Below are 22273 nucleotides of genomic sequence, written 5' to 3' on the forward strand. Positions count from 1 at the left end.
TACATACCTGAATTTTTAAATGAGAAACCTTAAGTCTGCTTCCATTTCTATTAGATCTGTCCACACTGAGAGAAGAAAATTAGGGGCCAGTAGCCATGGCCTTTGAACTTGATTCAGGGCTGGAATTTCACCCAGATTCTTTAACAAGGGAAAAAAATTACACTTGCACCGATTTAACACCTCCTAGTCGTGCAGGGCAGTGTAAAGAGGCCCTGATGCTAGTAAGAATCTGGCCTCCATAGCTTTTCCTTTTCTTGGAGCAAGCAAGCTTGAGAGACAGAGTTGTGAATGATAACACTTTGAACTCAGCATGAAAAAAAGCATGACATTCAGCCAAATTCTTGCACAACTACTCTAGTCAACAGGAACTTAATTCTGCCTCATTATCCTAAAGGTAGAAGGGGATAAATAAAAGTGAACACAGGGAAATCCAAGCATAGTTGGCCTGTTCACAGGGGAGGAGTTTTGGGCACTGGCTGGATCATTGAGCCTGTTAGCTTGCTGCTGGCCTCATTACATGATATGTGTAGGTGAAAAGTGTAAGTTGTCCTCGTTAGGATTACAGTAATACTGCAGCGTGGATTGTGTTTCTTTTGGGGCGGTCTGTACTCTTAAGCAGAATCAGACAATGACGGGGCATTAGCATCAGGAGAGGGTCTAAAAAGGGAGACCTGGGTTTGGGCTGCTGCACTTGCGATGGAGTACACAATTCATGGTCTGTCTCGACATGGGACCCGAAGAGCATGGAGACACCTTGCTAAGGCGCTGGCCCCTGCTTCCCTACTGGGAAGGGGGAGGCAACAAAAAAATCTTCACTGCTTTCACAATTCATTCTTGCACTAGATGCAAAAATGAATGCCAGGCTTTTCCCTGCGGACTAATCAAAGCAGTTACAGAAGAGGGGTTTTTATTTTGTTTTGTTTTCAATAACCCATGCTACCCTGAACAGGCAGTAGAAAGTTACTTGTTTTCTTCTGCTTTTCATCTGCAAGGATGAGGTGTTTTTCAAGAAAAAAGCTATCCCGGCTTTCCCTAACTGAAATACCAGAGCCCACAGGGTTGCTGCGCTGCTTCTAATGTGTGGTTCACATTTCTTGGAGTATGCTGCAGGGAGTTCAGAAGAGCAATTAAATGTGGCTAATAGGAAATGGCCATCATTAGGCAAAGGCATCCAAAATTCAAAACTATTAATCAATTTGAAGAGCACTAATTTATCATAGACTGCATAGCAAAGGAAAGAGGAAATTAAAGGTGTCTCCTCTCTGCTAATAGGAATTGTTTGCAGTCATCTGGGGGTATGTCCCTGCATATGGCATTTTCATAGTATAACGAACCATGGGGTTGTTTTAGTGTCTGCTTAGCTATTATTTGTATATAATAAAGTCTGCAAACTTCAGCCAAGATCAGGAGACAGGGTAGTGGGCCACCATACAGTCTGTTTTCCAGGTTAGCATCAGGAAAATTGTGGATGAAAGGTGTGAAGCAGGTAACCAAAGAGGGTGCATAGCAGGTCAGTGCTATCCTCTGCCAGGTGATGAATATACTAAAAAAGCCTGTCACTGCTTCTCTTTAAAGAAAGTGTGAGTTTCCACTGAGCAGTAAACTCTGTCTCGCAGCATCTTGCAGAATTGGGCCAAACTGGTCCCTGATTTTAGTTCTTGTAAGCAGCTTGACAGTTTATTTCCTCTCCTTAGGTGACAATCATTGGCTACACACTGGGAATTCCAGATGTGATCATGGGAATCACTTTCTTGGCAGCTGGAACCAGTGTGCCGGACTGCATGGCAAGCCTTATCGTAGCAAGGCAAGGTAGGTTCATCACAGAGATGTCATACTGTTACAGAAGTGTTTCCTTGTGTCCTCTTCCTCTCTAGGTAGCTCAGATGTGTCCTGAATGTGAAAACATACAGAGCGCTTTTCCTGAGGCTGAAATTTAAAACAAGAACAAAGAAGAAAATTAATTATGTTGCTATTGGAAAGCAGCTAACAGGTTCTTAATGATGGTGTGGAACAAGTTTTGGCGCTATTGTCAACTTCAAGCCTTCCCCAAAACTCACAATGTTTTTCTTAATTTAATTGTCGGTGGTATAGAATTGTTCAGAACATGGCATAAGGGTCTTTCGGGTCACTTTCCAGCTTTTCTCCACAGTCATAAGGACTGGAAGATACTACTGGTTTTAAGGAAAACTTTTTTCCCCCCTTTGTGACTCCAGCAATGGGTGTTGTAAGAGAAAAAGAAAGTTGTCAGTACTGCTTTGGGGAATAAAAACAGTGGCTCTTCATTGAAATAACTGGCTACTTATTAGACTACACGAAGACCTAATCTAATCAGTCCAGTATAGAAATTCATGTGTCATGGTTACAGTAGAGCATCAAAAGCCCCACTGAGCATGGCACAAGAGTGCCGGCAGGTCACAGCCAGTGGCCAGGGTCCCCACTCCAGTGGAGGATTAGTTGAGGGAAGTTCTCAGATGATCCTAGAAGGCGGATTCAGCCCCTTCAACCCTGCTGGCCTCGTATGATGGGGAGGGCAAAGGGGAAAGGGAAGGGATAGGGTGAGGGAGATCTCCCTTAACGCTTTGCCTTAATCCATGGAAGTTGTCTGGCTATTTCTTTTTAAAAGTTGAAAGACTTTTCTGAGACATGTCTGATTGTACGTGGTTTCCATTTCTGCAGGTATGGGGGATATGGCTGTGTCCAACTCCATCGGAAGCAATGTTTTTGATATTTTAATTGGCCTAGGCCTCCCGTGGGCTTTGCAGACCCTAGCAGTGAATTATGGATCATACGTAAGTCCTACATTTGTTCACATGATTCTTCTCTGGTTTTATTTATTTATTTAAATTTTTTTTATAAAACAGATCTATTTAAGAAAAAAAAAAGTCCAAAATTCTGTGGATTGGATTTGAAGAAACAAATAGTTTTGCTTTGTTACGATTTAGGAGAAGTAGCAATTAATTGTCAGTGGACATCCTCCATCCTTTGGAGGACAAGTATTTCCATTTCCTCCTTAAAGGCAGCAGTCTGTGCTGAAATAAGCTAACTCACTAGAGTATACTGTATTTTCACACACTTGAATATATTGCAAATAAGGTGAATGATCCTGTTTTTAATAAGGCAGGGGGGATAAACACAGAGGTGGAAAGTAAAGGATAGAGCAGACCTGTAGGGCTTTTGGTAAAAAAAATTCTAGCGTTACTAAACTGTTAACACACTGGAAGATGAAGGAAGCTGTTAAATAACTGGATATTTCAGAGCATGACCGTCACCAGGAAACACTGCAGAGCTTTCCCATTGGAGAAAACCTACCCAACACCAATGAAACCGTCCTTTACTTCCCAAATGATAGAAGAGCCACCCCCCCACCCCCAAAGTTGTTGCAAACTCCCTTCTGAGAAGGAAGAGCAGGAGATGCCATGAAGTCCCAGAGGGAAGTCACTGTTGCTGTTGCTGTTAGCTGGACAACACTCAGACAGCAGTGTAGGACAGGAAAGATTCTTGATTACAATCACTGAGTGAATGCAAAGTTAAAAGACTGGAGAATCACAGAATTATTGAGGTTGGCACGTACCTCTGGAGATCATCTATTCCCCAAGCCTCTGCTCAAAGCAGAGTCAGCTAGAGCAGGATGCTTAGGGCCGTGTCCAGTTGGGCCTTGAATACCTCCAAGGATGGAGACTGCACAGCCGCTCTTGGCAGCTTGTTCCGGCGTTTGACCACTCTCACAGTAAAAAAGGATTCTTATGTGTAAATGGAGTTTCTGTATTTAAAATTGTGTGTGTTGCCTCTTGTCCTTGTCCTTGCCCTCTTGTCTTCTGAGTGGTGTCCAATGGATACCACTCAGAAGAGTCTGGCTGCACCTTCTCTATCCTCTCCCATCAGGTATTTATACACATCGATAAGATCCCCCTGAATCTTATCTTCTCCAAGCTGAACAGTTCCAGCTCTTTCAGCCTCTCTTTGTATGTCAGATGCTGCAGTCCCTTAAATCATCCTTGTGGACCTTCACTGGGCTCGCGCCAGTAAGTCCATATCTTCCTTGTATTGGGGAGCCCAGAACTGGACCAAGCACTCCAGGTGTGTCTCACCAGTGCTGAGTAGAGAAGGATCTTCTCCCTCTACCTGCTGGCAACACTTCTCCTAATGCAGCCCAGGATGCTGTTGGTGCTCCATGCCACAAGGGTGCATTGCGGACTTCAGCTTGGTGTCCACCAGCATCAACAGTTCTTTCTCTGCCGAGCTGCTTCCCAGCTGGTCAGCCCCAGCATGTGTTGATGCATGGGGTTATTCCGTCACAGGTGCAGGACTTTTCATTTCCCTTTGTTGATGTTTATGAGTTTCCTGCCTGAGCATTTCTCCAGCCTGTCCAGGTCCCTCTGGACGGCAGCACAACCCTCTGGTGCATCAGCCACCCCTTCCAGTTTTGTATCAGCTGCAAACTCGCTGAGGGTGCCCTCTGCCCCATCATCCAGTTCATTAATAAAGACGTTAAGCAGTATTGACCCCGGGGGTAAACCACTAGTGACTGGCTTCCAGTTGGTCTTTGAGCACAGCGGTTCGGCCAGTTATCAGTCCACTCCACTGTCCACTTATTTAGTCTGTTGTTCCTCTGTTTGTCTATGAGGATGTTTGAGAGACAGTGTCAAAAGCCTTGCTAAAGTCAACATAAACAACATCTGTTGCTCTCCCCTCATCAGACAAGTCCACCTCATCATAGAAGGCTATCAGGCTGGGTAAACGTGATTTCCCCTTCATAAATCTATATGTCTACTTGCAATCACCTTCTTGTCCTTCATATGTTTGGAAGTGGTTCCCAGGATTATTTGCTCCATCACCTTCCCAGGGATCAAGGTCAGGCTGACCAGCCTGTAGGTCCTTGGATCTTCCCTCTTCTTGAATACAGGAGTGACAAAAGGAAGCAATGCTGTAGGAATAAAATCCCTTTCTTTAATGAGCAGCTTATCTGTAGCTCATCTATTTTTTTGCGGAAAAGGATGAAAACAAGTGGCTGAACAGAAGCAGCCAGCTTTCGTGGAGGCAAAACAATGTCACTACTGTTTTGCACACCCAGAATGTTCATTGTACAGTGTGATCACATGGTTAGAAAAGGCAGTCTTGGAAAGAGCCCCACAATTAGCAAAGAGAGTTTCCTCAGTTTTCACTTGCGGTTCCTGGATTTCTCTCCAAATCCTTGGATAACTGGATGACAAAACAAAACAAGCCCCCCTCCCCATCCCCCCCATTACTAGTAATTAATTATTTAAGTATTACTAAGTTGCCAGAAAAGGCTAGAGTTAGCTGGGTGAGGTGTAGCCTGGTGACAGCATTAAGAGCTGGACGGTGCTGTTTGTTATTCGGGGAGCTCTGCTGATGTGCCTGGCACCGAGGTCAGCAGGGGCAGAAGACAAGGAGCTCCTGCTCCCCGAGGTCCGCAGGGCTTAGCCTTGGGCTGCTCGCACGAGCGAGGCCTGCTCGCTGGGTGGGGGTTCACAGGCTCAGGCCAACCTGCTTGTCCCCTAAATGTGGCTGTGAGTCAGAGGTACTAGGTAATTTCTGAGCTAGTAGTCACAATTTAGTACCGCTCCTTTGGTATTTAGCAGGGTCCAAATTTGTCTTTGTAGCATCTCCTCCAACAGACGAGCCTTATTTTTCTGGGAGTGTAAACACTCAGGGCTTTCTCCAGAGTACGGTATTTCTCTAATATCATACTCTGTAAAATCCTTGTGTATCTCTTATTCCAGGCTGCCTGACTCAGAATCCCCTGTGGCCAAATTTTGCTCCCTGTTAATGCTGGTGTAAAGAGTGCTGGCATGTTACTGTGCAGAAATGGAGAAGAGGATCTGCTCCCTTTTACTTTCCCTTTGTCTGTCTCTGTGCTGCGGTGTGCAGCGTGGTGTCCTGTGATTATGTGCATTCTGAACTTTCTCAGCCACATGCGGTAAAGCGGCTTCACACACTAACCAGCCGAGCAGCTGCTCCCAACCAGAAGGAGATTTATGGGGTTTCATTCTGAATGTGAAGAGCAGTCTCGCTGCTAATGGCGCTTTCAGCTGCTGTAGCACCCTTTGTAGGATGAGCTTGTGTTTGAGCCTTCCTTAAACTCCCTAAGGGCAGGTGGGTGTTTCAGAGCCCATTTTACAGGTGGCATGTTTTGATTTGAGGTAAGCAGAGAGCTTTGGGTGAGATGCAGCCTGCAAGCTTGTGGCGGGTTGTGAGACCGATATATTGAAAGCATTGTCCCGCGAGGTCCCGGTTACTGCCTAGTTTTGTCATACGCCCGGCAGCAACCACAAGGAGCCCCATGCAGAATCGGGACTCCTTGTTTAAACAAGTTCACTCTATGAGACAGTGCCTGAGGGGGGAGAATACAGCTTGTGATCTAATAGATAAGACAGGAAAAGAGCAAGAGGAGACCTATCAAAGAGAGACTAATGGAATCCCTGGAGGTCACATAGTAGGTAAGTGGCAGAACTGGAAATAGACTGTGAACCTCTTGAGACACATCCTGGTGCTGGGTTGCTGAATCACAATCTTTTCGATTAAGTGCCTCTCCCACTTCCGACTGCCCCTTTCCCAGGCCCATCATCGATGGATGTTTCAGCTTTTATTTATTTTATTCTTCCTTTCTTGTTACAAGAAAGGAATGGAAAACCGTCTTTTGCTTCTCAGGCTGCATCTTGGAAGCATGTCACCTGTTTTAGAGACGGAAGTTCCCCTGCTTCTGTTTTCCTACTTTAAATGACACGTTTTGCTGTAGGATGTGGGTACACCGCAAGTGGAGACTGCAGGGCAGTCTCAGCCCCAGCCTGAACAGGGGGGCTGCACCCACATGATGTGACATAGGAAGCTGGCACACCAGGCAGTGCTTTGCAAAACTGCTGTGTGCTCCAGGGCAGCGGTCTCCAATATCATTCACCCTGCCTTGCCTGTGTGTATCTGTTACCACTAACCGGGTCTGTCTCAGTGTCATCATCAATGTACGATACTGGATTTTTATTCTCTTCCTTCCAGTGCTGACTAGAGTCGGTCCAAACCCAAGCCAGAGAATGCTCCATCTCGTGCTTCTCCAGGAAAATGTTAGTGTTGGTGCAGAGAAGAAAAGGTCCTCCTCTGCCCTCCCCCTTTGCCTTCAACTCAGTTGTCAGTCCCACAGTTCTTGGTTTGGGCCAGGCCACTGATGCTTTTCCCATCAAAAAGCAGATGTAGTCAATATCAAACAGCACATCCGATCCCTTCTGTTTCTACAACGTCTAGTTTCCAACCCAACTACGTATTTATTATTTTAAGAGTCCTTGTTATTTCTGGATACCCATTAATGTCCAGGCACTAACTCTGCCTTCCTCTGTGCTTCCCACTGGAGCTTTCATCTCCACTACTCAGAGGTCACTTGGCCACCCTCCTGCTGCAGCTCTGGCCTTCTATTGTCAACCATAGCTAATCTAGCATGCCAACAGGACTTTCGGAGAAAAAGCGATCCCTCTGAACCTAGAGAGACCTTTGGAAGAGTTCACTTTCTCATCTCTTCCAGCTCTGAGTCCTGGACATGTTGCTGACTCTGTAATCCTGTAAGCATCCTTCCCCAGTGGCCCTGGCAAATCCAGAGTGGAAGGACATTTCCTCCATGTCTTCCATCCAATAGCTTCCCTCTGGAATCTTTTTTTGGATGTGAAGCTGTAAACCAGACATCAGCCAGGAGTATTTTAGAGAACAGGAATTTTAGCCTAAGGATAAAGAGCCAGGTTCATTTGTTCACATCAGCATTTGGGAGTATAATCATATGCCTATCCATCACTCCTCCGCCTGATAACTTCAGCCAGTTTCAGCAAAATTTGACAGTAAGTTAGAAGTCTTAGAGACATTACATGCCTTTCATGCAAACAGGCAGCTAGAGGGAGAAGGAGTGACACCAGTGCGAGCCTTGTTAGTCATCAGAGAGTCCAGAGGGAAGCGGACACTTGAGAAACGCACATCGAGACAGCAAGCGTCACTGCTTTGCTACTCGCTGACCAGTCTGCTATTCACCATTTTAATTCCAAGGCACTATGATGAATCTTACGACATTAGGACAAAGCTGGCCTTCATCTCCTCACAGCCAACATCTGTGTATCTGTTCCCTGCCCCATTCTGGCCCAGGTATCTGCATATAGACCACCTTAAATCCTCTGAGGGCAGAGGGAGGATAGGTTCAGTGGATCTGTCAGTCATCGGCAGACATTAAGGTCGAGGATAGCAACAGGGCGGCAACTCTGAGTGTCTGCAGGGGTCCCTGCTTCCCACAGCATCACCCTTCACTTCTGTGGATGTTGCTCCTCCTCCTGCTCTGGGGTGCCAGACTCTTTCCAGCTGTCACATTAGCATCTGAAAAGTGATGTGCTGGTATCGCTGCAGCAGCAGTATGCAGCTTGGGAGGTATTAATGCATTAATGTATTGGCTCCAAAAACCTGTGGATGGGCATAGCAGCAGGTGCACGCTGAAGCTACTAACTAGTCCCTCCAGCTTCCTCATGGAATAGTTTGCACATATTGAGTGCATTTGCTCCCTGGTTTCATGACAGGGAGACTGGGATGATTATACTGTAGTAGAGCAAAAGCATCCGGTCCCTTCCAAAGCTCTAAACGATACAGGAATTCTCTCCAGCCCTAACCCCTGCATTTCTTAATACCTTGAGTGTCTACGTGCAGCACTCCTTGTTGCGTACTCCAGGGTGTGTACCCTCTGCAGAGTTAATTGTGTGATACAGAGCAAACCAAGGATGCTTTCTTAGGAGTCTCAAAAGAGGTCCAAGAAGGAAATTCCATTGAAACATGCAGGAATGCAGCACATGTCTGAAGTTCCAGTTTGTTGAGACTGCTGTCTTATGGCAAGACCCTGGGGAATGCAGGATTTACACTGGATTTCCACTGCCAAGCAGGGACACTGCAGGAAAAGGATCCCCAAACAGACAGAGGACCTGCAGCTTTTTCAGCCAAGGGACTGGAAACATAGCAGAGTCCTTCTAATATTCCTGAATGAGGTAATTTCTCTCATATTTGGACTCTGGAGCAAAACCAGTTTGGGTTTTGGCAATAGCTCCTTGTTTTTCCCTTCAGCGACTGCCAGAAAAGAACTGGAAAATGGAATCACTTTTATTTTATTTCCATTGTTTTTCCTCTGCTGTTTAGCTTCAGCCTTGGTTACTTATTACCTGCAAGAGCTGCGTGGGAATAGCTGGAGCTGGTGGCAGTATCTTTGTATTTGCTACACAAGAAGCAGGGAGATAGCCTCTGTTCAAATTCAGAGTAGATTTTGAACTTGCAAACCTTTCATGTGTGAGCAGTCAAAACAGAGCGTTCTTCTGGCTTGCTTTAGCCACTAGATACAAGCCAAACCTCAAAGGAGAGTTTGCAAATGTTGATTTTTTTCCTCCTTGCAGTATGAGGGAGTGCTTCGTCTGCAGACAGTTCTCTCCTGGGGAAGAAGCATTTCCTATTCTTAAACAGAGAACTGAGCTTTTCCTTCTATAATTAAGAAGATTCCAGCTGAGGCCCTTTTTCTGCTCTTTGCTAAAAACTGAAATTATCTCCTCCCTTACTGTGAGTTTTGAATGTTTTGCTAGCCTTGTTTTCCCTGGACTTACACATTCTCATATATCCTGAGAAAACCTATTCCATTGCCTCTTGCAGGAAATGCCACTTGTTTCATGAGGAGGCTGCTTGACTGATTTCTACCCTGATTTTGACAGATCAAGGACACATTTTTCTTAAGCTTTTGTACCAAATTTCAGAATCTTCTGAGCTCCTGTGCTCACAGTTAGAAGTCACAATAAGAAATAGGGCAGGCTACAGTGCTATATAGTCCCCCTATTGTGGGAATAGTTTGTCAGTTAAAACTGTATTTCCAGAGCTGTAGACTTACTGGAAATTAGTGAAACAGCAGCAGGTAGTCCAAAATCAAATGCAGAAAAAGAAAGGATCCTTTAGGCAAGTGGAGAACTAAAATGAGAGAAATGAGAAATAAGTGAACAGTGGCTATTCAGCCTCGTTAGGATTTAACTACCTCAGAACCACTGAGCAATACTGTATAAAACAATTCATGTTCTGTATGATTACTTTTTGAAATAGATAGGTGGGCGTTAGGTTAGAAAATGTTGAAAGGCTACCAGAGCTGGAGAGAAGGTTAAAAAAAGCAGCACGCCTACTTGTGCAGCTTTTGTGATTCTAGCCATTGCTGTGGACAGAATGGCTGTAATGTAGGCCTGGGCCAAACAGGAGGGGATTGTAGGAAAACCTTTAGCGTTAGCAGGTAGGATAAGACAGTAGGAAGCTGTTAGACCTGCCTTTTTGTTCTGATGAGCAACTGCTGCTGTGCACCAATTAGCGCAACACTGTGCAGAGTTGCAGCAGACTTAGAGCAAATCTGAACCTGTCTCTTTTGAAACCATGTGTTCTCTTTGTTGGTGATAGGTAAGTAATAGCAATGTTTACTAGAAGTAAGTGGTCTTGTTTTCATTAATATTTGGGGGTTTTCATTATATTTTCAGAGAACTATTTCCAGAGCTAGGCATAGGCTAGCCAAGAGCTTTGGCAGCAGTCCTCTGTTACTCTTCATGCAAGAACTAAATACCTCAGTGCCCAGTAGCAGATTTGATAGAAGAGAATATGTGCTCGTACCCCAGACAATGTGGGCTATTTGCCCAAGCCTACCTCCCTCAGCTTTGGTAAGTGGGGAGTGCTCTAATGTGATCTGTGCATCAGGGAAGTCGCTGCTGGCTGATCTGACGCTGGAAACCCCTTCTACCACCAGTGCAAGGTTCACCGGAGAACATCTCTCCAAATCCTCAGGCTGCAGCCCCCCCAAATGCTTGGCAGTGAGTTTCATCTAGCTCCGAGACCTTTCTTTGTTGGAGTGAGAATATTTAGCAAAAAACATCCCTCAAAGACCAGACTACCATTGCATTTTGGACCTGAACAAACCCAGACAGCTTTCATTCTCTTCTCAATGTGAGCTATAAAGTCTGCAAGAATCTCAAAGCACTGTATTAGTCCAAGAAACCTTTACAGTAAGAGGTATCTGGGCAACAGGCTTAAACAGGAATTATATCTACAATGAGGGGGGTTTCTTACTGGTGTAAATCGGCTTGCTGTCTTAAATAACCCAGAGACCCTGGGCACGGTGCCTGAACGTATGCCATTCTCCACATGTGCGAAAGTCCAGTGAGGTCAGACTTACTACGTGTGCCAGAAGAGCAATGCATCATACGCAGCTGGACTCCCTGCACACCCCATGCAGAGCTGCTCTGTGCATAAGCAGCAAGCCAAATTAATTGGGCTATTGGTGTGCACATAGAGTAACTCCCCAGCATGTATACTGCAACTCCACTGCATCTGGAATTACACCCAGCACCCATCTATGGAATCCATCTCCTAGCCGTCCCAGGGCAAATCTGCTTTGGGGACAGGCTTACATCAATGTCTGTTTGTTCCAGCTGTCTTTCTGTTGTTTTCCGTTCACTTCTCGTTGTTTTATAGCCCTTCTCACCTGTCGTCTTTGTCCTCTTCTGTCCCTTTTCTGTCTGCTCCATGGCATGGCAGGGAGATGCCATGCGTGCATCACCTGAGCCACAGTGGAAACATCTGGAATTCTGCACAGCTTTTATAGTGCTTTGAGCTCACCAACCAGGGTTTTTTACCCCAAGAGTTGCACTTTTTCTTCCAGAAAGTCCATCTGTGATATGTAGCCAGTTCAGCCAAATGAGCTTCCTGACAAAGTGCATTCCACAGCTAGCATTTGCTCGCCCAAGGAAACCACCCTTTGCTATGTACATGGAAGGGTTTTAATCCTGCTGTCCCATGGCAGAGTGAGGTATTAGGCGATGACCCTAATAAATGGACCGATTTTTTCTGGAGCAAAAAGCACTGGAAATTGAAAACTGCATTAGAAATCACCCTTTCACCCCTCCTAGGAAATCCTTGCTTTCTATGGGAATAGTCAAGCCTTGTATAGGAAAGTTCTTGTTATTTAGGTTAATTAATGGCTAATTGCTTTGCTCAGCAGTGGGAGCTGGGCTAGATCCCAGGCCAGGAGCGTTGCTAATTAAGCCAAGCTGAGAACTGTTAACCTGGAGTGAAACTGAAGTGTTTTAATGCAGTACCACTGCAAGGGAAAATTGGTGCCCACACTGCTGAAGGGGTTGCCATGTTTGCTTTGCCTGTGTGGGATCAGCATGACGGGCGTTACTATTACATTTGTAAAGCTGTCACAGATCGTTAGCATACACTTTCTACTTTTGAATAATCCTTAATAGCAACTTTTGTTCCCCTGAATGACCTCTAAAGAGGAGCCTTGCAGACAGTCCAAAGAAAGCAGTCCCAAACACCTCTCTTCGGAAGCACTGTCCTCAGCAGATTAGACACAGAGGCCTTTGGAGTGGTCTTCTTCCCAAATGTCTGCCGGTTTTATGGAGGCTAATGATGTAACTGAGAAGCAGCGTCTGCACTTCAGGTTGAATTCAGACATTTTCCATGCTAAAATAATTCCAGCTGCTTCATTTGCTTCCCTTTCCTGTAGATTCCTTTCCGATTGATGTATTTCATACTGGCAGTTTTTACAGATATTGGCACTGGTCAAACAGAATTTGTGACCAAAATCCAGACAGGAATTTATTGTAAAATAGTATCTGTCTTTCCCAGCCAGCTGCTGCTCATTTGGGGTAGCAGGGAAGGTGGCTTTAAATTTGTGTTTTAGTTACACGAAGTTGGTTTAGGGTTTTTTTGCATTTTAGAATAACTAAAGTGGAAATCCAGGTTAGCTGTCGTGTATGGACTATTCAGATTAGGGGAAGCAAGAGAAGAGAAGTGGATGCATGGGAGTGAAAGAAGCGCAGTGGACTAATCTGTCTCTCCAGGGAGCAGTAATGTGTGCACAGAGCCCCCAGATGAGCTTGTCCTGGCTCCTTAGTGTAACAGGAAATATGCTGTAGGATATCATAGAAAAAGGTCTTCTGGGCCAGAACCTGACGTTGTCTCTCATTGCAAGAGCAGCTCTTGTTTCAGCAAAACTTTGAGGTTTGCTCAGGACTGGTAATAGAAGCTGCAGTGGCCTTAGAGACTTCTTCCATAGCTGCAAAAATACATTTCCTCCTGTCCACCGCTTACCACCTGCAGTTTACATTAACAGCAGGATCGTTACATTTTTCACCTTCAGTTATGCAGACAGTCCCAAAACTGGCCTTCACACTCTGAAGCAATCCAAATCCTTCATTTCCTTGGACAGTCACTCTTGTGAGAATATTGTATTTTACATGTGATGGCCATAGGAATATAATGGTCCCGCTGTACATACATACACTTATAGCTTATGTCTTAAAGAAATCCTGTAATACCTTTAAGAAGAAATGATCATCACGGCTGTAGCCTTTTTTATGATGGCAAAAATCACTAAAGAAGGAAAATGTGCCATTTGTGTAAGCCAGTATTTTCACATACATGAAGATAACAGCAAATCTCAGGCCGCAACAGAGCTCTGCAAATTGGTGGGACGCTTGTGAGTACAAATGCTATAACAATTCCAGTGTGTAGTAGCTGTGCAAGACCTATTCATGCTTATTACGGTTTACTGGAAGTACAGCAATGCGTCGGCATGCTGCATCTTGAGCATGTGCAGGAGAAGAGAGAAATCCTTCCAGCTGGCTTTTTGCAGCATGCTTGACCTTGTGTCCAGCATGGATTTGCATAGAGGATCCTGGGTGGATGGAGTTTATTGCAGGCTCAGGTTTGCAAAACGTCAGAACCGATAATCCTTTTCTTGACTCTGGAAGTTGGATTCTCCCCTCAGTTGTCCTTGGGGAATGAAGCTAAATCGTTGCTGTGGATTTGGGGGCAATATTTGGGTGAGAAGTTTTTCCTGACTGTGATGCAAAAAGATACAAGTGCCTGAGCAGTCTTGCATTCATGAAATTGTAGTGCCGCTTATCATCAAATTAGCAATACCCACTTCTCTTGCAAATGGGCTGCTTTATAGTCTAACTGGAAGGATGCAAGCACTGAAAAGGGGCCAGTGATACACTATGTACCATTATTTTCTGTGTTCACAGTTGAGAAAATAATACTGTGGCAGAGAAGTTTAGTTTGAATTGTTTATTGGACTAAAAACAGTTTAAAAAACAGGAAATAAATCCAGCTGTTAGAAAAAAATGTGGTGTTTGAGGTGGATGAACTTCCATTCTGGGAACTATTTTCTTGTCTGCAAATCATTTGCAGGAATGGACTAATGCTTTCGCTTTTCCTCATATACAAATGTAGAACAAGCTGAGCAATTACGAATTGGATATCAGCCCATTTAAGGAAGATCACTGCATTTAGTTTTGCTGTTTGACCTCAGCAGCAGAGCGGTGTGACTGAAAGTATACCTGTGCTGCACAAAATCAAAGTCTACTAGACAAACAGTAGCAATGTCCTTTTCTAAAGCATCCTTGAAAAATGCTTGTACATAATTTCTTGCTAGGATTGATCTCTGCCAGGAAACTCAAATAGTCAGTTACTACTTTAAATAGTAATCAGTTTTGGTTACTGTCATCTGAAACTCAACTTCACGTAGAGTTTCACTGCACAGAAGGTGCAGGGAGGAATACAATGGGCTGTGTTACCTTACAGTGGCCTTAAGATAATAATTGATATCAGGTGGTCTAAAGATTTACAATTCAGTCGCCTGTAGCACCCACCGTGCAGCTGCCAGCTGCCCTGTTGCTTCCCTGGAGAAGCCAACCTTCCCTAGGAGGAAGACTCCTTCACACAGTAGCCCCTGCAGAAATGCCTTGAGAGACTCCACCTGGCTGCTCCCTTAACGATACTGCAGATGATACCGTTTGAGAAGATCATATAAAAATGCCCAAAGGGGCAATGATTAAGCTCCCCAAGAGAAGAATGGGAAACGGAGGAGAAGTGTGATCCTAGCTGAGGAACAGGATTGGAGAGGTGGCTTTGCTCCCTGTACCCTTCCTATGTAGCTTTTGGTTTATGTCACATAAAATCATGGTTTTAAATGTATTTAGGGCTTAAAGATGCAGGTGAGTGCCTTTGGTTAGTCTCCAGAGCCTCTAAAAGTGGCAGTTAAATAGCTCCACAGCTTGAGGACCTGTATCTCGGTTCTCCACTTGCACAGTGGAAGTAATTGTGGCTCTGTCGTGGAGACAGCTACATCAGAGCCTGTGATGCGCCTGGGTACCTTAGCGATGATATCTCTACACAGCCCTGCAGGCAATAAGTTGTCTCTTTGCCTTATTTGCCTCAGAGCTAAATAATGTTCAGCCTGTGCTAGTGTGCCATGATGCATTGATATCGATGATTTTCAGCAGCTGAGGTTCAGGCTGTGAGATTACTGCCTTGTTTCCTTCACCGAGATGAGTAAGAGTAGGGAAGAAATGATGTGTTTGTGTGTGTCCTTGTTTATTTTCCCCCACTGTGAAGCATTAATTGGTGACTGAATGCAAAATTCCCTTTCCCCCATTTGTTCTTACAGGACTCACATAGGAGTTAATTGCCAAAAAGAAAATGTCCTGATATAACAGTATAAGGGATGACAAAGCCCATGTGGGGGTGGGACAGTTTGAAATGCTGTCAGGTCCTAAGGACGCTAGTCTAATAATACTCCCTCTTCTTTGGCAATAGGGAGTAGGCAAAATAATCTGTGATGTGATGGTCTGACTTGGCATTTACAGCTTGCAAGCCAGTGTTTAGCAGCTCAGCAGTTTAGGATTACAGAATTATCAGCAGAGAGAAATATTGTTGCTTGAAATTGTGACATGGTTTTATAAACTTCCTTCTTTTACAGATTCGGTTAAACAGCAGAGGACTTATCTATTCTGTTGGTCTCCTGCTGGCATCTGTTTTTGTCACAGTATGTATATAGTCTTTTGTTCTTCATTTCCAAAAGAGTGATTTTTATAGACATTTTCTTCACCTGTTCCTTTCTCATCTCCTGCTGTAATAGTGGTTGCAAAGTCTGTTGTTAAGGGATAGGATTGGTCACTCCTCTTGGAAACTTCCCAAGACCTTAATCTGGCACTTTGCAGAAGCTATCACTGTCACAAGATGGCTCTCGTATTTGTATATTTTTCATGGGAGGAGTCCAGGAGATCCATTAGTAATCATTAGTTATTTTTCATGCTAGAGTTGAAGCAGATCCCTTGATGCATGACAAGATCTGTTCTCCTGTTGGACAGGCAGACAAAATGCTGCACAGTTTGCTTTGGCCCTCTGTAGGAACCTTCTGAAATACAACACAGACCAGAACAAATGCTGCCTGGACATGACAATGTTTCTGTTGAAATCAGTGCCTCGCGTTCCCTGACCTGTCCAAGTCCAGCATAGCAGACTAGAAATGACAGAGAGAAGAGGATTTATGTGACACCTTCCAAATCTTGAGACCAGCTGCTATAGGGAGTCCCCCTGTGCATTGCACACCAACACGATTCCCAAGTACACAAGAGTTTAATCTTTTAAGAGGTTTGCGTGGGAGCAAACTAAGCAAAGGCAAGCACAGCCTTAGGCTGTGTGGCTCTAGATTGAGATGCAGAGGGCCACATGAAGCATTTTGAGTGAAGAAAAGGAATCTGGCCTCTGAAAACGTTTCTGATTGAATTAAATGGGATTGTTCTTGCCAAAAGGAAATTCACTGCAGAAACTTAAGGCCCTTGGGCCAGGACTTGAGGTGATGTAAGTCAGTGTAGCGAGGGGGCTGCTCTGATTTACTTCAGCTGTGGTCTTCAGCGCACTTGTTGCAGTACTTGCATTGTGATTGCTTCCAGGTGACCATGATCAGTAAGGGGACGGTCATCTTCCTGCTCCTGTAATTGAGAAGGGGATTTACCACTTTATGTGAAATGTTCCTGCTGTGGTGGCTTACTCTGTGTTTATTATAGGTTTTTGGCGTCCACATGAACAAATGGAAACTGGATAAGAAGCTAGGGTGTGTGTGCCTTTCCCTTTACGGCATCTTCCTGTGTTTCTCCATCATGACAGAATTCAATGTTTTCACTTTTGTGAACTTGCCCATGTGCAGAGATCACTAATGCAGGTGGCAGACTGTCGGGAGGAACTTCCTTCTTACCTGTGCAATACAAACCACGGCTGGCATCTCCTGAATGCGGTGCACCTCCAAGTCGTGACGTATATCCTGTTCACTGTTCATAGGACCCGTGGCCCCTTCTAGGTCTGCCCTCTCCCTGACCCCCCACAACCTGGAAAAATCCTGCATCGATGTGAAGATTATTTTTTTCGACATTCATGTGATTTCCTAGCTCAGTTTTTGAACAGTGTGACTGGGACTCTAGATGAACTGGCTGCTAACTGGCGTCAAGCCAGGCAAAACTGGTCTGCTACAATTCCTTCTTTTTTTAAGTTATTTGATGGAAGACTAATCTAATTTATGACTTAAGACTATTGCCACAATGCAGAAGAGGGTACATCGTACAGGGGCTGATTTTCAAGGAGAATCATGGGAATTTTTTTGGTTTTTTTGTTTAGGTTTTTTTCAGTTTCGTTTTTGTTGGGGGGGGTGGTTTTTTGTTGGGGGTTTTTTGGGGTTTGTTTTTTTTTTTAATTGCCAGAGATCAGCTTCTCCTTCTGAGTGCTGGGTCTCCTGTAATGATCCAAAGGTCACAGGGCAGTGTAATATGGGAATACAATTCAAGGTACTCAGCATATGAATGGATTTACTCTGTATTAAAAGAAGATTGTCAAGGCAACAGATGATGACTTTACCATAAATAATGAATCTTGTACAGGTGTGATGAGGAATGCAAGGTAAACGTGGATTCAAAGGATAAACACTGCTACCATTTTACTACTAATGTTGAAGTTTTATTACTAGGGTGTTTATGGTATTTCCAAGCAATAGTTTGATCGCCAGCCCAGGAGGGCTACCAAGGAGGTGTCCTGGTTTTTAATGATCTGCACGTGGAAATGGAAGGTCAGAACTTTCTCTGCTTCATCAGATTTCTTGTTTTGGGGGGATTCAATAGTTCATGTCTTATTCGTTCCGAGAAGGACGTAAGTACATGTCGGAATTTTTCTAAATGAGTTACAGACACTGGTTTCTTTAAAAGGAAAGAGGCATATTTTGCACAGACGTAGTTACTGAAGTCATAATTTGCCACTCTTTAAAGCATACACTGGACCTGGCCAGATATTTGTCGTCTTAAGCAGTTGAACTTACCTGAAAACAGATCATGTGGATTCATCACCCCTCCTTTGGGAGGAAGGAAGACACAGAGAGAGATGGCACTTTTTAATATGTGGAATATCTTCAATGCAGACTCGCTCACAGATCTTAAGTTATTGTGAAAGTTTAGCTATTCATTGTTCCAATATCCCTGCTAGATTTTGTATAATTCTGTTTTAATATGCAGGCAGATTCCACCCCATGAGAAACACCATCACAGCTTCATTTGTATGTATTGATACTGTGGATTCTTGCCAGTGCTGGCTCTTGTATTTACTTTAAGCACTGATCACTTCTGATTCATTTGATATGGTTTTTCCTCTTTCTTGTATATGTTCTACTTTGAAATGTATTAAGGTACTACCAGCTAGGTGAATGTTTTTGTCTATGGTACAAACAGTGGCAAATATTGGTAGTAAAGGCACAGCAAACCCTACCTAAAAGAGAGAAAGGAAAAAAAAACAAAAACAAAAAACCAAACCCTAAACTATAGCAGGAAAAAAACCCTCCAACTAAAAAAAAAAAAAGAGCGCACCCCATTCACAGACAGAAAGCCAATTTTTATTTCATTTGCACTTTTGGAAGTTATTTTTTCAGTTTAATTTTCTTTGGGCAAAATGTTGTAAATCAAAATATTTACACCCTGTGGCTTCCATTCAGCTCAGCACCTGATTTTCTTTCTTTGTTACACTAAATGTGTGGAGGCACTGGCAGCCGTTGCACTGTGCGTGTCGAGGACGTCCAGTGGAAAAAGCCATGCACCGCTGGCGTCAGTGAACAAAGTGTGCTTGTGGATCCCTGGCAAGAAGAAGGAAGGGTCCAGGGACAGGCGGTAGAGAGAGTCAATGACATGCCTGCATCATCATTTTTCATTCTGGAAAACAATTGTGTTGCTACTTGTTGAGCTATGCAGCCTGTTGTTTGAGCAGCCGTCTCGTAACTATGCCCGCTGGAAGTCCTCTTGCGCTAGGAAGCCCGCTGTACCTTCCTGTTGTTGTTTTTTTGTTGCTGTTGTTTCTTTTCTTTGTTGTTGTTAATGAGATTAATAATAATAATAACCACTAAAATGCCTAAAATACTTCCTTAAATCAGACAATGTTAGCAACAATGTGGCACATTCCACTAAAATCCACCCCACAAATACACAGCTATACTCTTGTAGCAAGATGCAGTTGCTCCTAAGCAGAGTGTTTCCTTGCTGACAGAAGGCACAGATTTGGGGAAGGGGAAAAAAAAAAAAAGAGAAGTTTCACATCAGGGCCTATTATTACTTCTATTTTGAATATTTATACTGCTGCTCCAATGGAGCCAGTTGGATCTATTTCTACGAAATAGCCATTACCTATCCCATGGCACAAAAACTGCATGAGTATTTTTTAGGAACTTTTCCTATTGGTGTGCATTAAATACTGTAGTATATCGTAGCTTTGCATTGTGTGTAAAACCTGAAATACCTTGTTTTGACACTTGTGTGTTGTGCAGGAATGTTCTGCAAGTTGTTTGTTCTAAGCAGAAGCAAAAGGTACATTGAACTGCCATTATCTGTGCCATACATGAATTGATAAGCACTTCCTATATTGACTGTTTCAGCAAGATGTGCTTACGATTTGGAACCAAATCAGCCAGCGCAGACCTGGTTTGGAACAGGATAGAGCAACTGAATGTGTGCGTTCTTGGTTTTGTCTCCAAAAGAGAGAGCCTCTCAAGTTTGTTAGCATAATCAAAGCCTGTGGAAAAGTCCCCAAAGCAAAAAACTTGAGCGATTTTTAGCAGCCTTCCTGTACGACATCTCCAAAACTCACATAGACAGTTATGTTCAAATGCAGTGCATGTTAATAGCTTTACTTTCTCGAGCCAAGCAGAGGACTGAGGCTGAGGGGTTCTCTCCTCCTGACGTCAGACTCTGGAAGCTGCCGGCTGCGCGCGGAGGGACAGCCCGCGCCCGGCTTTGGTTTCCTGGTGAGAAGCTCTGCATCCTCGGCTGCCCAAGCCGCAGGCCATCGTTGAGGTGTGGGGCCACGGGAGCCCGTCAGGGGCAGCTGCCCCCTGCCCTGCCCTGCACGGGCAGCTGGGCTGGCAGAGCCCCTGGAGGTGTGGGGCAGGACGGGTCCATGGCGTGGCGGGGCTGGCGCTTGGGACCGGGGCGGTGGGGTGGTTGGGGGGTGGCTGGCTGGGAGGAAGGAGGGAGCTGAGGCACAAAGGGGCTGTGGAGGGGCCCAGGGGTGAAATCAGGTTGGGTTGGGTTTTTTGAAGACTGTGATTCATTTGGGTTTTTATTCTTCTGAAAGCAAGGGTCACCTTCACGTCTGAGGCTGCTCTGGTCTTTGGACCAGTCGACTGTTTTTGTTTTCATTCCTAGCGGTTTCAGACGATTTTTAATGAGTATTTCAAAGGGAGATTAAAGAGCCTTTTCCTCAGCGGAGAGAGCTTCACTGCAGATCTGACTTTGACCTGATTTAAATATGTGATCCCTTGCTAGTTTCAACTCTGCTCGACATGTGGATGGCCTTCCTTTGACAGCAGTTCAAAGGCAGAAGGATAGGATAGGATAGGAGGAGGTCTTAAGACATGCTGGAAAAACTGCTTTTGTCCCTACCAAAGGTGAATTTTATACTTGCCTTTTTTCTTTTTCTTTTTTTTTTCTTTTTTCCTTTTTTTTTTGGATGTACTGCACTTTTTGGTGGATTGTTTCTGCAATAGGAACACCAACCTGAAATGGGTGCATGGGAGGAGATTTTCACTGGTATAACTGTTCTGTTTTTTTCCTGTGATGCTACTTGCCTGCTTTGTTTTCAGCTTTCTGTCCTCAGCTGTGTCACTGAAATAACTGATTAGCACGCTTTGGATTTGTGATATTGGCGCTTGTGAAAATGAATGCTCGTTCTTAACATTCAGGTAGATGTGTGACTGGCTTTTTTCTTGACGAAACAAATCAGGTAGAACAGCAATCTAGTTTTAGAAAAACCACGTTCAAGGTAGGTGGAGCAAGCTGAGGGGTAACTTTTAATATCCTGCTGTCAGAACAGGAATTTTTATATGCCTTTTCCAAATAACCATATTAATACTTGTGAGGTAAAATGTAGATTGAATATTGTTGGATAACTTTTTAGAAAACGATAACTTTCTGCTGATTGACAAATGTTTCTTATACCAAGATTTTTTGGAACCCTAATCCTTGCAAATAAAGCTCACAGAGATGCAATAGTGTAAAGTTTATCTATTTCAAAGTTGCACCACTGGAGCTTTAAACTTGTTTAAATATATACTTTAAAAATCAATCTCAGAGGACCATGCTTAGCTGAATTTAAATCTGCACTGTGTTCATGAAGTTTCACTTGATCAGTAGCCACTCTAAGTTAGTCTAAAATAGACTTAAATCCAGGTAAGAATGTCCATGTTAGGTTTGTACAGCTTTAACTGAATCAGTTTAAAGCCTTGCTTTTAAGGAAAGCGGTGGAAGTTTGAATATTTGGAAGACCTCAGCCACTTCACTTCACATTTAAGGAACTGCAGAGTTTGAGTATGCTGAATGGGCATACCAAGTATCACGCGAGGCTTAAAGGAAGAGAGTTTTCAGTATTCCCTGACTGGAGTGAAAGTTGACCTCTATCGAAATCAACGGCAAAGCCCCACTGATTGTTTTGTAGCGTCAGTGTACGTGTTTGCAGCAGTAAGTCCTGAAAAGGACTGTTGCACTTTGTTTTTTTAAAGATGAACTTTTTATTTTCTTATCCGAATAGATAAATGAATGACTATTAATACGACTAGGCACCTTTAAGGAAATGCACATGAATATTCTGTTAGCACTTAGTGGCCTCAAATCTGAAGCATATTTCATAAATGCATCTACTTCCACCCAAACTGCTCTGGCTTGTTTGGCTGAATCTCCAGAATCAATCTCAGGTGTGGGCAAACCCATGCCTTTTGGAAAAGTTTTCTTTATTCACGGGAAAGCAACGAGGGAAGAAATGGCAGTTTGTTTCAGTCTGCACCAGAGGATATAATTTGGCTGTGAAATCTATTGTTCACTGCCCCAAAAGAGCCCGAGATCTAGGCCAAGTTATCCCAGTTTGG

At 44.0% G+C, this 22273-nt stretch overlaps 2 protein-coding genes across 3 annotated transcripts in view; both read left to right on the plus strand.

The window, feature by feature from the left end:
- The window catches only part of SLC24A3 (solute carrier family 24 member 3), a 183200-nt gene extending 162871 nt beyond the window's left edge, over nt 1-20329 (plus strand). The window contains exons 14-17 of the mRNA XM_072857674.1: nt 1695-1809; nt 2677-2789; nt 15809-15874; nt 16899-20329. Of these exons, the coding sequence (XP_072713775.1) occupies nt 1695-1809; nt 2677-2789; nt 15809-15874; nt 16899-17048 (444 nt within the window). The 3' untranslated portion in view covers nt 17049-20329. The remainder of the gene's footprint in view (nt 1-1694; nt 1810-2676; nt 2790-15808; nt 15875-16898) is intronic.
- Nucleotides 2694-22273, plus strand: part of RIN2 (Ras and Rab interactor 2) — a 123147-nt gene continuing 103567 nt past the window's right edge. The window contains exons 1-2 of one of the 2 annotated variants that reach the window (XM_072857666.1): nt 2735-2789; nt 15809-15874. The gene's annotated coding sequence lies outside the window, so the exon portion shown is untranslated. Of the gene's footprint in view, nt 2790-15808; nt 15875-22273 lie in introns of both variants that reach the window. The other variant, XM_072857663.1, reaches the window with a different exon arrangement.

Source organism: Ciconia boyciana, chromosome 3, assembly GCF_034638445.1.
Source record: "Ciconia boyciana chromosome 3, ASM3463844v1, whole genome shotgun sequence".
NCBI classification, from domain to species: domain Eukaryota; kingdom Metazoa; phylum Chordata; class Aves; order Ciconiiformes; family Ciconiidae; genus Ciconia; species Ciconia boyciana.